The 14,084-nt window shown below is 53.9% G+C and overlaps 1 protein-coding gene across 2 annotated transcripts in view; it reads right to left on the bottom strand.

The window, feature by feature from the left end:
• MYH9 (myosin heavy chain 9) overlaps positions 1 to 14,084 on the bottom strand; it is an 89,325-nt gene that overhangs the window by 57,215 nt on the left and 18,026 nt on the right. For both annotated transcript variants that reach the window (XM_029954244.1, XM_029954245.1), the window contains exon 2: positions 2,386 to 2,737. In XM_029954244.1, coding sequence (XP_029810104.1) covers positions 2,386 to 2,718 — 333 coding nt within the window. In that variant the 5' untranslated portion in view covers positions 2,719 to 2,737. The remainder of the gene's footprint in view (positions 1 to 2,385; positions 2,738 to 14,084) is intronic.

Genomic DNA, 14,084 nt, shown 5'->3' with positions numbered 1-14,084 from the left:
AACGCCAGGCGAACACACTGCATGAACGCTCCCTGGTCACAGTGTGGAACGTCGTGTGCAGGGGGATGACTGTGAATGAGGTGGCACCCCCTGCCCAGCGGCTGATCCCCCCACAGCTCTGCACCTGCTGGGGTGCCCAATGGCAAAGACAATCAACTTCTCTTTTGGGGATGATGCTTAGGAAGAGGCTCTGAGGCACAAGGGAGGCGTCAGAAACAGGAATGAACGCCTCCAACCAGAGAGTTCTGCCTGCCTCCAGAGGGAAACCCACGCTAGCGGAGGATGGATGAAGCAACCGTCCCTGAGCCCGCTTCACTAATACTTCCCTTCATGGGAGAGAAGACCGTCTGCGGCCAGCTGAAGCAGGTGAGCGCAGGCGCCCCCACGACGGGCGTCATGCTTGGCAAATCTCTAGCAGGACACAAGCCCAACAGAGACACCAGTAAAGGCCACGCAGAGGAACAGCGACCTCCACTCAGAGCAAACGGCAGCAGCTGCGCAGTGTGGACCCTGCCGTGAGCCAGGCGCTGGCTGGCATTTACACATGTCCCCCGAGTCCTCGGAGTCCTCGAAGTCACGGGCATGCAGTCAGGAAGGGATCTGAGCCAGGTCCTAGAGACCCCAACAGCCGTGGCCTTCATCGCCCTTCCCCAAGCAGAGCCCATGTCAGCTCAGGGGCACAGCGGAGGGGCACAATCTCTATGGAGCCTGCCTAGGGGGCATCCCACACCCAGATGACAGGACTCAGCTCCCAGCTGCCTCAAGAGACAAACGGTGCTTCCTTGTTTTTCTGCAAGTTGCCAATTCTGAATTCTAAGGTTAATATCCTTAGGGGCAGGGGCTTTTAATTCTGTCCATACAATATTCTCACCAAAGAAGAGATAGCTGGGCTGAGAGTCAAGAAACCCAAGCTCCAGTCTCAGGCTGGATGACCCCACACTGGGCTCTGACTCTCTCTGGGTCTCAGTTCTCCCCGTATTAGCAGGTTGGGCTAAGCAGGCCTACAAAGGACTTTTCCAAGAAGACCGTTCTGCATCTCTCCTTTCTGGTAGGTCCCGACTAATCAGGCCCGTCCCCAAAGGGCAGTCTCCCCGGTAGGAAACAAGAACCTCATGATCATGGACCAGTTTAGCCATCAGCAATACAGCCATCAGTAACACAGCCCGGGCATGCGGCTGCCCCACTCAGGGCTTCTGGGCAATCCAAGATGGTCTGTGGCCCCACCGTGGGCTCTGGCACACGAAAGGGCACTCAGAAGGACCTCCAGGACAGCAGGGCAAGAGCTCTGTGGAAACATGTGAGGTCACCCTGAAACTGGATAGAGAATAAAATGGCCAACTCTTTGAGGGGGCTACTCGTCCTCCCTGGACCAGGATGAGCCCCGCACCTCCTTGTACTGCATATGTGATCACAAGCTAACCCCTGGGTCTGAGGCTTGGTCTTCCCATGTGTGAAATGAGAGGGGTGTAAGAATCTCGAGATGTTCTCTTCCTCCCGTTCAAACAAATCTTTTGAGAACTGTTTTATTCAGCTCCAAGACCAAGAAGGCCAAGGTAAACATAACAACGTACCTAGACAAAGAGCTATTTTAGGAATAATAAGAGCCAGATATTTCTTCCCTACCTGGGACAAAACCAGAAGGAAATAGCTTGGAAAGTAAGCAGAAGAAATAAGAAATTAGAAAGAACTTTGGTGACCCTAAGACTGTACCATCTTGCAGCACATTACACGGAAGAGGGGAAAACATTATGGAGACGAGCTGTCTCTCCGCACAGGCAGCCCTGAAAAGCCAGAAGAAAGGGAAAGGACTACACCTACTCTGCACACCCCAGGCCCTTTACACATGCTGTTCTCTGGACGCTAAGCCTGGTCTGGCAGGAGCACCACTGAGCTTCATGGACTAAAGGTTCAAGCCCCCATCTGGGCTCAAAGCACACTCCCCAGGGAACGAAGCCACACCTGCAGGCCTCTAAAAAAAACAGGATGGGAGAGGTTCCAAAAAGAGGCTGGGCAAATGGGGAGGGGGAAGAGGACCTGGGGGGTGCAGGAGGAAGGAGCAAGGTGGAAAACCAGGGCTCAGCAGTCCTTTCCTTTAAAAGGAACGATCCTTCCTGTCCCCACCAAGACTGAGCACCACTGCCCGTGGGTGGGCACCCCCCGCCCCACGTCATGATGTTCTCCCTACGTGTGACCTCAAACAGGCTTCCTGTTGTGTTTTGGGCTGTGCAGAGAAAAGGTAAAATAACACTGCGTTTCGGATGCTTAGGATGCTCGCGTGCCAAAGCTGGAGGACGTCACCTCCACTTTCTTAGAGCCCCCCCTCCCCCACACTCTCGCCCCCCAGCCCCAGGCCGGCCCACCCCACGCTCCCCGCCCCGCACTCACGTAGATTAGCCCTGAGTAGTAACGCTCCTTGAGATTGTGCAGCACCGAGGCTTCGTTGAGGCACGTGAGCTCGGCCATGTCCTCCACCTTGGAGAACTTGGGCGGGTTCATCTTCTGGATGTCATCCTTGTTCACCTTCACCTTCTTCCCATTTTCCACCAGCTCCACAATGGCCTCCTCGCCCACCTCTTCCTTGAGGCTGGCGGGCTCGAAGCCACTCTTGTCAGAGGGCACCCACACCAGCTTCTTGGCCGCCCAGTCGGCCTGGGCCAGCGGGTTATTGATGAAGTTTTTATCCACATAGAGATACTTATCGGCTGCTTGCTGCGCCATGGTGACTCACGGCCAGGACCTGTGGGGCAAACGAGGGCAAAACGTTAGACACACATGACCTCCGCCCCGTGAGGGGCATCCAACACCTCCTATCTTTGCAAACGGTGCAGCACGGGGAGCCCAGCATATCTTTGCGAACGCATGCACCTGGGCGGCGCGACTGCCAGAGCTTTCCTGCTCACCATTCCCGGGGAAAAGATTGCCGTGACTGGAAACTCAAGTTGCTGTCAGAGATTTCGTGAGCGATGAATGGTAAGGTATATCCGAGGATCCATCCACAACCAAACAAATCTATAAACGACCAACCGCTGTGCCGGATGATGAGTGTAATTTGAGACTCAAAGGCAGATGCCACTATACTCCCTGCACCCCACCTGCAGAGGTAGGAAGGTGGCCACGTAGGAGGTCTCGAATTAGCCCCCCAAAGGTGACAAAGTACAACCGCACATAAGGGAAGTTGCCAGCTTAAAAAACTTTTTATTTCACCAAGTTCAACCAAGAGGAAAAAACAAACAGTGAGTGGCCAAGAGATGTTAATTCCATCTGATAATGCAGTCCCCAAAGAAATAAGGTGAGAAGAAAAGAAGTCAGGCTCCGGGAAATAACACGAGCGGCGAGAGCGCCTCCTTCCCGGGGCACCAATTCGGACAACAGCCCTCACCATTTCTGTCCAGGAGAACTTGCACACCTGTGTGTCTGCTTTTTTTTTCCCCAAAAAACTCATTTGCAAAATGAAGATGAAATAATGGCCCCTTACACCTGTGTGGTTTCATGGTTTATGAAATGCTTCCACATGCACTTTGTTGTGTCCAAAGATCAGCGTCATAACGCTGGAGAGGGGGTAAGAAATGTGCTTCAGCCCACATTACAGATGAGGGTACAGGAGCTTCCTGGGGGTTTGGGGGCTTGTCACCCAGTGAGGACTCAGGACTCTGGGCCCCGTGGCCTTTCCACACTTACCACACTGCTTATTCCTGCCCAGAGGCTTGGGCTGGGGCCCGCTGGGAGGGTAAATGGAACGCAGGACTCCGACACTGTGGTCTGAGACGGAGCCAGCCCACCGCCACCAGAGGAGTGGCCCGGGAGCTCACTGCCCCCTTTTGAGGTCAAGGCCCCCTCCCCAGGCTGGAGATCTGGGACAGAGAGAACAAAAGGCAAAGAAAGTCTGGGCCGCCCAGGCCTTATCTGGAGGCTCATTAAATGGTTTCCAGATCAAGACTAAGGGGCTCCGCTGGACATGCTCCAGGAAAGGGGTTGTTTTCCAGGAAATCTGCTCGCTCCCCACCCCCCTACAGGAGGGAAGGCAAGTCCAAGGAACAGGGCCTGGCAGCCTCCCCAGCAAGTCCAGCCAGTGGCTTTGTTTACATTCCCAGCCAAGCAAACCCCTGCGGCCCCCCCCCCCTCTTCGGGGACCAGGGGCACTGTCCACCTGCAAGGACCACCCCCTGAGAAAAAGCAGGGCCCAGAGTCAGGCAGCAGTCCACAAGGCAGGAAGGGACGGCCCGGCCCCATCTCCCATGTAGGGCTGGGGTCTAGGTGGGTCTTCCTTACTTACTAGGAAGCTACTTACTTCCAGCCACCCTGGTTCCCACACTGGCCAGGCCATTCAAGCAAATCGAAGGCTTCCCACCACCAGAGTAAATCCCAGCTGTCCTGTCCCGCCCCCCCCTCCGCCACCAATCTGACCACTGGCCAGGTAGCCTCCCCAGTCTCCGGACCCAGGGTCCCAAAGCCAGTCTCCCATCATGCCACTGCCCTGCCCGAGGACTGGCGAGGACTACAAGGCACACGGCTTCGTGGGCTGCTGGGTCTCAACCTTTTTGCAAAGTCTCAAACCCAAAATGGACAAGACAATCTCCGATCCATATGCAAGAAGGGATTCACTTGAACCCTGTCCCCCCCCAAAATCCTCAGTCCACTCCTGGTTAAGAGCTCTCCTGAGCCAGCCCAGCAAAAACATCCAAGGAAATCACACGTCCTCTTATGAGATTCCCCCAGGAGAAGGAGGGAAAGGGGGGACAGTCATGAGGTACCTAGCCTACCAACAGCAACCTTATGTAACCACCAATCACTCTGCAAAAGAGCTTTTATTATCCCCAACTTATAAAGAAGGAAACGAGCTCAAAGAGGACAAGTTACTTGCCCAGAGTCGCCCCATCCAGCCATGGGTCCACCGGGCCCCCCGCCTGGGGTCTTCCCAGCACACTTGTGCCTGGGGTCCCATGGAAGAAGTTAGACTGGCATTGAAGCTGGGTCGGTTGATCAGTTGAGTGGGACATGGGGAGCGGCGGATAATAAGCGCAAACAAGAACATCCACATTCAGTGACCGCAGCTGAGCTCTGGTGCCCACCTGAGTCAGGTGGGGGTGATGTGGGGCTCGAACTCATGACCTGAGTCAGGTGGGCACCGGGCCCCGGCAGCCGCTGCCCCGTGTGTGCCCAGCAGGGCTGCCAGCAACCCATGCCAGGGAATGCTCACCTCTAAGGATGCAGATGTACTAAGCCGTCACTGTCAAGAGCTGTTAGAAATGAAAAGGGGGAGAGAAAGAGAGAAAAGAAAGAAAGGAAGGAAGGGAGAGAGAGAAAGAGAGGAAGGGAGAACAGACAGAAGGAAGGGATGAAAAGGAGCATCAAGGAAGGGATACTCAGAAGGCATTCGGCCACATCTCCCCTTCCCAGCTTGGGACCATGCTAAATGGCCCCTTTTGTAAAAACTATACAGAACATAAAAGTTTTCAAAATGAAAGAAAAATATCCCCATAAATTCCTGAGATCCTCCCTTCAAAATCAGCTTTCTCTTTTTTTAATGTTTGTTTATTTTTGAGAGAGAGAGACAGAGACAGAGCATGAGTGCGGGAGGGGCAGGGAGAGAGGGAGACACAGAACCCGAAGCAGGCTCAAGGCTCTGAGCTGTCAGCACAGAGCCTGATGCGGGGCTTGAACTCATGACCTGAGCCCAAGTTGGAAGCTTAACCGCCGGAACCACCCAGGAGCTCCAGTTTTCTCTCTTTTATGGTCCTTCTAGTCCTTGTTCATAGAAACACTTGAGACTTAATTATCACAGACAGAGCAGGGGGTTTCACACTGTGAGTTTTTCCCATTTATTACAACCACTTCCCCACTGGGCCGTTAGTTTGCTTGTTGGTCATTTTCCTCCAAACGCTTCACTTTCCAGGTGACGGAGGCAGAGGCTCTGAGAGGAACGTAATCCCACCTGGACACAGAGCTGGGGAAGTAAGGACTCGAATTCAGGACCGTGGGCTCCAAGGCCTCCTTGAGAAACACTTTTAATGGCTGTATGATATTCCCAAAGTGATTTTTTTTCTTCTTCTTTTATAAACCACCACGTACTAGGTTTTTTTCCTCGTAGGGTGGGCCACCCTGAGATCAATTCCCAGGAGAGGAGTTCCCGGCTCAGAGGAACATCCAAACACTGTTATGGCCTGGAGAGGGTTGGTCAAAATGTTGGGTGGCATGCACGGTCCTGGGAGCAGCGCACCCATGCGGCCGCCACCACCCTGGGAAAACTGTCTGTGGGAAAAAGGCCAGTGGCTCGGATTAGGGAACCTCAGGAAATTCTGGAAATCCATGGGACTCGCAGGCCAGTAAGGGGTTAAGGAAAAGGAAGGCAGCTTTCCCCACTGGAGATCAGATCCGGCAGAGGCCGGCCCCTTCCACACTGGCTTCCTGCGGGTGCCAGTCCAACGCCAAGAAACCCAAATAGTTGCCTTTTTAGGCCATAATCGAGAGGACACAACCAGAGGCTAAATTAGGACTCGCAGGAAATGATGAAACTGAAAGTAAATAGGTTGACCAAAAACCTCTGCTTTCGACCCAAATGTAATTCCTTGAGTGTCTGCCTTCTCCCCTTGCCCCTGAACATCCATTTGGACCTTTTACTCTTTCCTGTTTTCCCAAGGACCCCTCTTCCTCCCCCACCTCCCCACCCTTCGCTGGTTCTCTTTTTAGTTACTTGCATACTTGTTTGGGAAAGGAAGGGCGAGCCCCTGAAAAGACAGAATTTATTCTACTGGGAGCTTCTCCGTTCCCAGACAAGGGTTTATGCAAAGCCTCCTATGGCCAAGTTCTAGGCCTAGAGCTGCAAGTCCTCCCAACCCTTCTCAAAGCTACCCTGTAGGACGGCCTGTGAATAAGCTCTCCATTCTCCTCGTCCCCGCAGGCGAGGGAAACAAGGTCCACACCGGTCACAAAACCCAGGTTCAAACACAGACCCGTTCAGCTTCCACCTCCACTGCCTTCCCTGTGAGCTCACGGGTGTTCACTAGGGAGAAAACAAACTGAGCACCCCCTGGTCGAGTAGGCAAACTGGGACACACACACTGATCCCGCCAACTCAAAGCCGCATATCCCACCTCCTGGTGCTGCTCTGAACCAGGAACCCCTCCCACTCCCACCTCAAACTGCTGGCACTAACAGCAAGGTCAGAGGGCTGACCTTGGGTGAGCTATTTCCGTTCTCTGAGCCATCGTTCCAGTTCAGAGACCTGGTGGGCTCAACGGGAAGCCTGTTCCAGGGTAATCACGGGTGTTTTCGAGGAGGCTCCTCTGATCGTCCGTCCTCACCCCCACCCCAGAGGGCACAGGTGAACATGTCCCCTTTTCTTTGTTCTTACAGCCATTGCTTCTGAGTTAGTAAAGCTGTTAAGGTGCCTGAGTTCCACTGTTACCAAAAAGTTCTGTGAAGGCAGCTGCTGAAATAATACAGAAATTGTCAAACCCCGGGGCTCCTGGTGGCTCAGTGGATTAAGCGCCCAACTCTAGACTTTGGCTCAGGTCACCATCTTTTGGTTTGTGAGTTCGAGCCCTACATCTATCAGGCTCTGTGCTGACAGAGCAGGGTCTGCTTGGGACTCTCTATCTCCCCTTTTCTCTCTCAAAAATAAACAAACATTAAAAGAAGAAAGAAAGAAATTGTCAACCCCCTTAGATTTACTTATTCAGTGAACTAATACACACTGAGGGTCTATATGCAAAAACATCGGTATACGACAAAGGTATAACGAGAGGACCCGAGGAGTTTATAATGCAGTGGGATGACAGGACAGACGCCCAGGCCACGCGTTCAAGTGCCAACCTGGCCACTGCAGCCTGGACAAGCGGACAACAGACAGGCTCTTTGGTTTTCTTCCGTCCTGCGCACTGCTGCACGAGTGGCGTCCGATACACAGATGCGCCGTATGGATAAGAGGAAGCATTTGTTGTGCGGCCTTGGGCGCATGCCACCTCTCTGACTCAACTCTGCCTGCCGTCTTCCCTCGCTGTCGAGGCTGTTTATTTACTTCAACATACACTCCTTAACCGTGCGCAGCAATGGGACAGGACGTCTGTCACTGGGCGACGTGTGCTGTGGAGGGGAGAACCGTGCAAACAGCCAGCTCCAACGCAAGACTCGGTGAAGAAAGACGAAGGAACAAAGAGGAAGGGGTCATTCAGTGGAGAACACAACGCACCAGGGAGTTTCAGGGAGGGGATGGTGTGCACACTGGGTCTTAGAGGAGACAGCAGGAGAATGGGCGCGGGAGGGAAGAGTTGGTAGAGAAGGATTCCAGGGCCAGGGAGAAGAGGGGGCGGCGTTTCATGAACCATAAAACAATGTGACCAGTCGAGGTGGGGCTCCCCAGCCTCGGTGCTCTGAATATTTGGGGCCCCGGAACCCATTCATGTGAGGTGTGTCCTATGCACTGCAGGAGGGTCAGCACCATGTCTGACCTCTACCCACTAGACGACAGGGCACTCTGCCCCCAGCTGTGATGACCAAAAATGTCTCCATACATTGCCCAGGATGGGGGCTGGGGGAGCAAAACTGCACCCAGTGGAGAAACACTGATTTAGGGGATGAGTTGCATGAGCGAATGTTGAAGAAGCCAGACTTCAGCTTTGTAAACACTCTCCGGAGTCTGAAGTCTTAAAACAAAAGTCCTCTTAAAACAGAAGTCCCCAGGGGCGCCTGGGTGGCTCAGTCGGTTAAACCTCCGGCTTCGGCTCAGGTCAGATCTCACATTCGTGGGTTCGAGCCCTGCATCAGGCTCTGTGCTGGCGCCTGCTTCCGGTTCTGTGTCCTTCTCTCTCTGCCCCTTCCCCTCTCATGCTCTGTCTCTCTCTGTATCAAAAATAAATAAAACATTAAAAAAAAATTTAAAACAGAAGTCCCCAGGGGCGTCTGGGTGGCTCAGTTGGGTAAGCGCCTGACTTCGGCTCAGGTCATGATCTCGAGACCTGAGTCCCGCGTCGGGCTCTGTGCTGACAGATTCTGTGTCCTCCTCGCTCTCTGCCCCTCCCCCACTTGCACTCTGTGTGTGTGTGTGTGTGTGTGTGTGTGTGTGTGTGTCTCTCTCTCTCTCTCTCTCTCAAAAATACATAAACATTAAAAATAACAACAATAAAAAGAAGTCCCCAGTGAAAAGTGATTTCCAGGACCCAAACAATGACCACTACGGATGGCACTGTCACCAAGTAGTGACTGTCCCTGTAATACACTATATTTTAAGGGATCTGACCTGAACCACTACTGGACTATGCTCTAAAGATTCCTAAATGTCAGGAAGGGAAGGGGAGGGGAGTGCAGGGGGGAAGGAGGCAGTGTGGAGGGCAGGGGAGGGAAGGGAAGGGAAGGGCAGGGAAGGGCAGGGCAGGGCAGGGCAGGGCAGGGAAGGGAAGGGAAGGGAAGAGATCAGGCAAAGGAGGCTGATGTGCCTCCCCAGGCGGCATGAATCTCCAGGACCTCCAACACAGCCGCTCCACAATCAAGTTCACCAGCAGGAAGAGGTCCGGGCGATCCATGGAAGCCAGGCAGCAACCACGCTCTGGGGGGCTGCTCTCATGGCTGTGCCGACTCCCCTGAGAACTGCATCAAATGCCACTTATTGAAATCTTCTGACAAATCAGGATTAATCACAAGGATGATACCCAGATAAATGTACCCCAGCCAAGAAACCTCCTCCAACCCCCCTCAGATATACCTGAGTGCCCGCCAGTCGATGTCTCCCTCCAGAGAACCCACACGCACCATGACACCTGAACCCCCCAAATCTGCAGTCTCTTCCGGGTCTCCACCCACCTTGTCGCCCAAGGCAATAGTTGTCAATCCTTCGCCAAGAGCCCTGCCCCAGGACTGCGTTCCCTCCTCTCTAGGCTGCACAGCAGCCCCCTTCCTGGACTTCCTGAGGCTTCTACCACCCTCCAATCCATACCCCTGGCGGCCTTCGGGATGACCCAGCAGCCCGGTTTCTAGGCACACTCCATCCTAATTTACCGATCGATCGTTACTCGCCAGCTCCAAACGGTTCAATGGCTCCACACCTTCTCCAGAATAAAATCTCCTCGTCTCTGTGGCCAAGCAGGCCCTTCCTCCTAACCAAGCCCCGTTCGCAGCCCACTCTCCTCATGCCTCCGTCGCTGAACCGGGATCCTCTTCTCCAATCTCAGCGCAAGCTCCCTCCTCTGTAGGGACTGTTGCTATGAAAAGGACTTCCCATAAGTAATCAAATAGCTCAACTGTCGTTATCTGCAATGTCATCCATCCGAGCACAGGAGGCAGGGCTCGTCCAGCTGATGGCAAATGTCTAGCACAATGCCTGACCCCCGCAAGGACTGGAAACAGGCTTCCAGAACGCATGTATGAGGCACAAGGCAAAGGGGAGGAAGGAGTAATGGAGAAGGTTTCTAAAAGGCAGAAAATCACCCTGAGCTGTTCGGAGGGCCAGAGGGTCAGAGAGCAGATGGGAATAAGGAGACCCAAGCTGGCAGCACCCAGGTCACAGCCATTTTGCTGCTACACAACCCAAACCCTTTACGGACCAGTTCCTATATCCCCAAAACAAGAAGGGAAAGAAAGCATACAGGGGCTTTCAAGCCACAAAGAGAAATAGGAATGAAAATAATTTATTGGTCCCCAAGAAGTTTTGTATAAGGTTGAATAAACCACCTCAGTGTTCTGGAACCTTCTAGTGCTTCTTGATTAACCAAGGTGAAGACACCTACCACCTACCACAGGACACACCAGAAGTGACTTGGCTGGTGTGGCGTGGTCCCTTCCCTTATTGGGACCCATGAAGCATCCTCGGGCCGCCCTTCCGGTCTCTCCAGGAGCGCTAGGTCTGCTAAGCAAGTGCTGTAAACACCGACCTTTGGTACCAACTCTGAACAGACAGATGGAACTTGAAAAAACAAAAAAAAGACCACTGCAACAGAGAGCACTAATTCTGTGAATCCTGAGTCAAGTCTGTAATGCACTGCATGGAACAGAATGGGAATGATCTGTAGTCACAAAGACCTGGCTTTGAACCCCCTCACTGAATTCCTAGAATCTTTTTTTTGTTTAATTCTTTAAATTTATTTATTTAGAGAGATACAGAGATAGCATGCGTGGGGGAGAGGCAGAGAGAGGGGGGGGGAGGGGGAGGGGGAGGGAATCTCGAGCAGGCTCTGCACTGTAAGCACAGAGCCCAACGCCGGGCTCCAAGCTCACAAAACCGTGAGATCATGATCTGAGCTGAAACAGAGAGTAGGGTACTTAACCCACTGAGCCACCCAGGTGCCCCCAATTCCTGAATCCTGAAGCTGTCACTTCAATTTCCACGCTTTACAGTAAGAAGACAAAATCTGTATCAGAGGACTTGTAACTCCGGCTCACAGGTAAGACTCTGACGTCAACTTCAAGAACTGCCCGATCTTGTCCTCCTGACCTAATTAACCCAAATCCTTCTCTAGAAGGGCACCTGGGGCCTATGAAAAGTTTCCAGAAGTTTGGCAACTCTTCTCCAGGCTACACCAGGTCCCAGAGAACATGGCACAGTACAGGGTCTCCCAAACAGGGATTTAGCGCCTAGAGAGTGATTCACCCCAAGGAGGCTGGAAACCCACCTCCCCGTGGCCCTTCTGCAGTTACGGAAACCTACTTCACTGTGTCCAACCAGGCTAAGCAAAGGGGGCGCCTGGGTGGCTCAGCTGGTTAGCCTGCAGGAAAAACGTTCCTTGGGCTGGCCTGGGAAATGCTGGGCGCATGGGATGCGCAGTGGTGTTAGGGCTGAATCGGAGTGTGGCTTGGCACTGTCCAGCTGCTTGGCCAGCAGGCTCCAACAAGATAATGGACACAGGAGCTGGCCTGCATAAGTCCTGCATAAACGTGGGGGCGATAGAACAGGTATCCCAGGGAGGACTCAGCCATTCTGCCACCCGGGGGGCCAGGGGCCAACCTTCCAGAGGCCGCCCACCCTCACACCCACCCTCAGGTGTTCATTCCCCCAGGCTGCTGAAGGGGGAGGGGGAGAAGAGGGTGGGGGAAGGGAGGGTCCCCCAGCGCCCAGAAGGCAGATGCTGCTGAGGATTGGGAAGGATGGGCCCCTTCTCCCCCCCCCCCACCCACCTCAGGAATGCTGTTTGCTTACAGAAGAAGCTGGGACTTGTTACCATTAGCAGTATTCCAACCCAAGCCTGTGTTGATGCTTCACAGATAAGAAAACCAGCCCAGAGACAGGCCAGAGAGGAATTCAGCACCAGAGCCCCACAACCCACCCCCTTCACCCTTCCCTCCTCAGAGGACGGGCTTCCCAGGACTCCTCAGCGCCCAGGGACCATGGACAAAATGCTCACACTTGCCTGGGGTCATTCTGACTTTGCCCTGCATCCCACAAGCCCAGACCTTCAGAATTGACCCCAGATTTTGGTGCAAACGTGCCCTCCTCGGAGGTGGGTTAAGGACAGAAGGTGGGCGAGGCTAGGGGGAGGCCAGGGGGAGGGAGCGGCTGACGGCGGCTTCCCCAGGATCTAATCTGCCACATTGAGGAATGTGGGACAAAAGGAGGCTGCCACATTGGGGGAACTGAGGGGTGTGACATCATTGGATTCTTATTTTAAAGAGATCACCCTCCCCAACCTCACTTGAGAAGGGATCAGCCACAAAGTGGCCTGAACTGGTCAAGAGCGGGCTTCCGATCTGAGAGGGGAGAATCCCAGGACAGGGCTAGGGAGAAAGTGGTAAGACGTCACAGGTCAGGGGCAAATGGAAGGCACAGATCTCACCCTCTGTGTGTTCCAGGCCACAAGACACATTCTTTTTTTTTTTTTTAATGGTTGTTTATTTTTGAGACAGAGCGTGAGTGGGAGAGGGGCAGAGAGAGGGAGACACAGAATCCGAAGACAGGCTCCAGGCTCCAAGCAGTCACCACAGAGCCCAACGCGGGGCTCGAACTCCCGAACCTTGAGATCATGACCTGAGCCGTAGTCGGACACTTAAGGACACTTAACCGACCAAGCCACCCAGGTGCCCCACAAGACACATTTTTAATGAATGAATCAATCCACCAATCAGGGCAGAAAGCAGAGCGAGAAGATGGCCCCTTTGTTGCAGTCAAGAATTCTGCCACTGAAAATGCCCATCCGCCTGAACGGAAAGATCCAGTGACCTTTAGAGCCCAACCAACTCCTGCACCCGATGTCTCCCAACTGTCCTTCCAGCCCCGCCTCCCCTGCCCCCTGCCAGACCCGCTCCTCTCCCATCACCCCTGTCACCTTTGCTGACGCCCCAGGAGCTTATTCATCCGGCCTCCCCAGGCTGATTCCAGCAAAATCGGCCTCTCACACCAGAACCACACTGCTTCTCTGCCCATCTCCCCTTCTGCCCTCACACTCCTTGAAGGCAGGGACTGTCCTCACCCCCAGCCGACCCCATACACAGGTGCTGACAGCCCAGAGTCCACAGAGAGGGCCCTCACTCGGTGCTTGTGGAAGTGAATGGAACTGTTCAACCCACTTGGGTTCAAAGCTCACGTCGTGTCTCCTGGGAGCCTGGCCGTCCAAGAAAACAACCAAGGAGGCCCTCCCAACCCCTCCTGTCTAACGTCGGGGCGGGGTGACCACAGCAGCAGCTGTCACACAAGCCCCCAGCTGAGTCTGCAGTTAAGTCACCTGCACTGAACTCTTGACTTTGCCTTTAATTGTTCAATATTTGTGGAGTGAGATCACACATGTGCCTCACCTACTCAGCAATGACTTTCACTCAGCCACCCAGGAGACACCGCAGCAAGAAGCAAGAGATCTTGGGGCAGTGTCCCCTCCCAAAGAGCCGGGCGCAGATTAGCCTCAGACTCGCCCCCAGGCGTGACAAGGTGGACAGAGCTGCCTAGCTGCCCTCCCCCAGCACCTTCCAGACCTGGCTAGAGACGGCACGCGTGCGCACCAGGGGGCACTTGAACCCTTCCAACTCTGGTCATTCCTTCCCTTTGGTTCTCTGAAAGGATGCCTTTTCTTTCCTCAAGCTCCTGAGCACAGCTTGCTGAAACCCAACGCAGAAAACTAACCATACTGAACAGCTGTAATTACACGGCCTCTGTCTCAATGGGAAAGCGC

Source organism: Suricata suricatta, chromosome 10, assembly GCF_006229205.1.
Source record: "Suricata suricatta isolate VVHF042 chromosome 10, meerkat_22Aug2017_6uvM2_HiC, whole genome shotgun sequence".
Taxonomy (NCBI): Eukaryota; Metazoa; Chordata; class Mammalia; order Carnivora; family Herpestidae; genus Suricata; species Suricata suricatta.
This window is presented reverse-complemented; position numbering and strand designations above follow the sequence as displayed.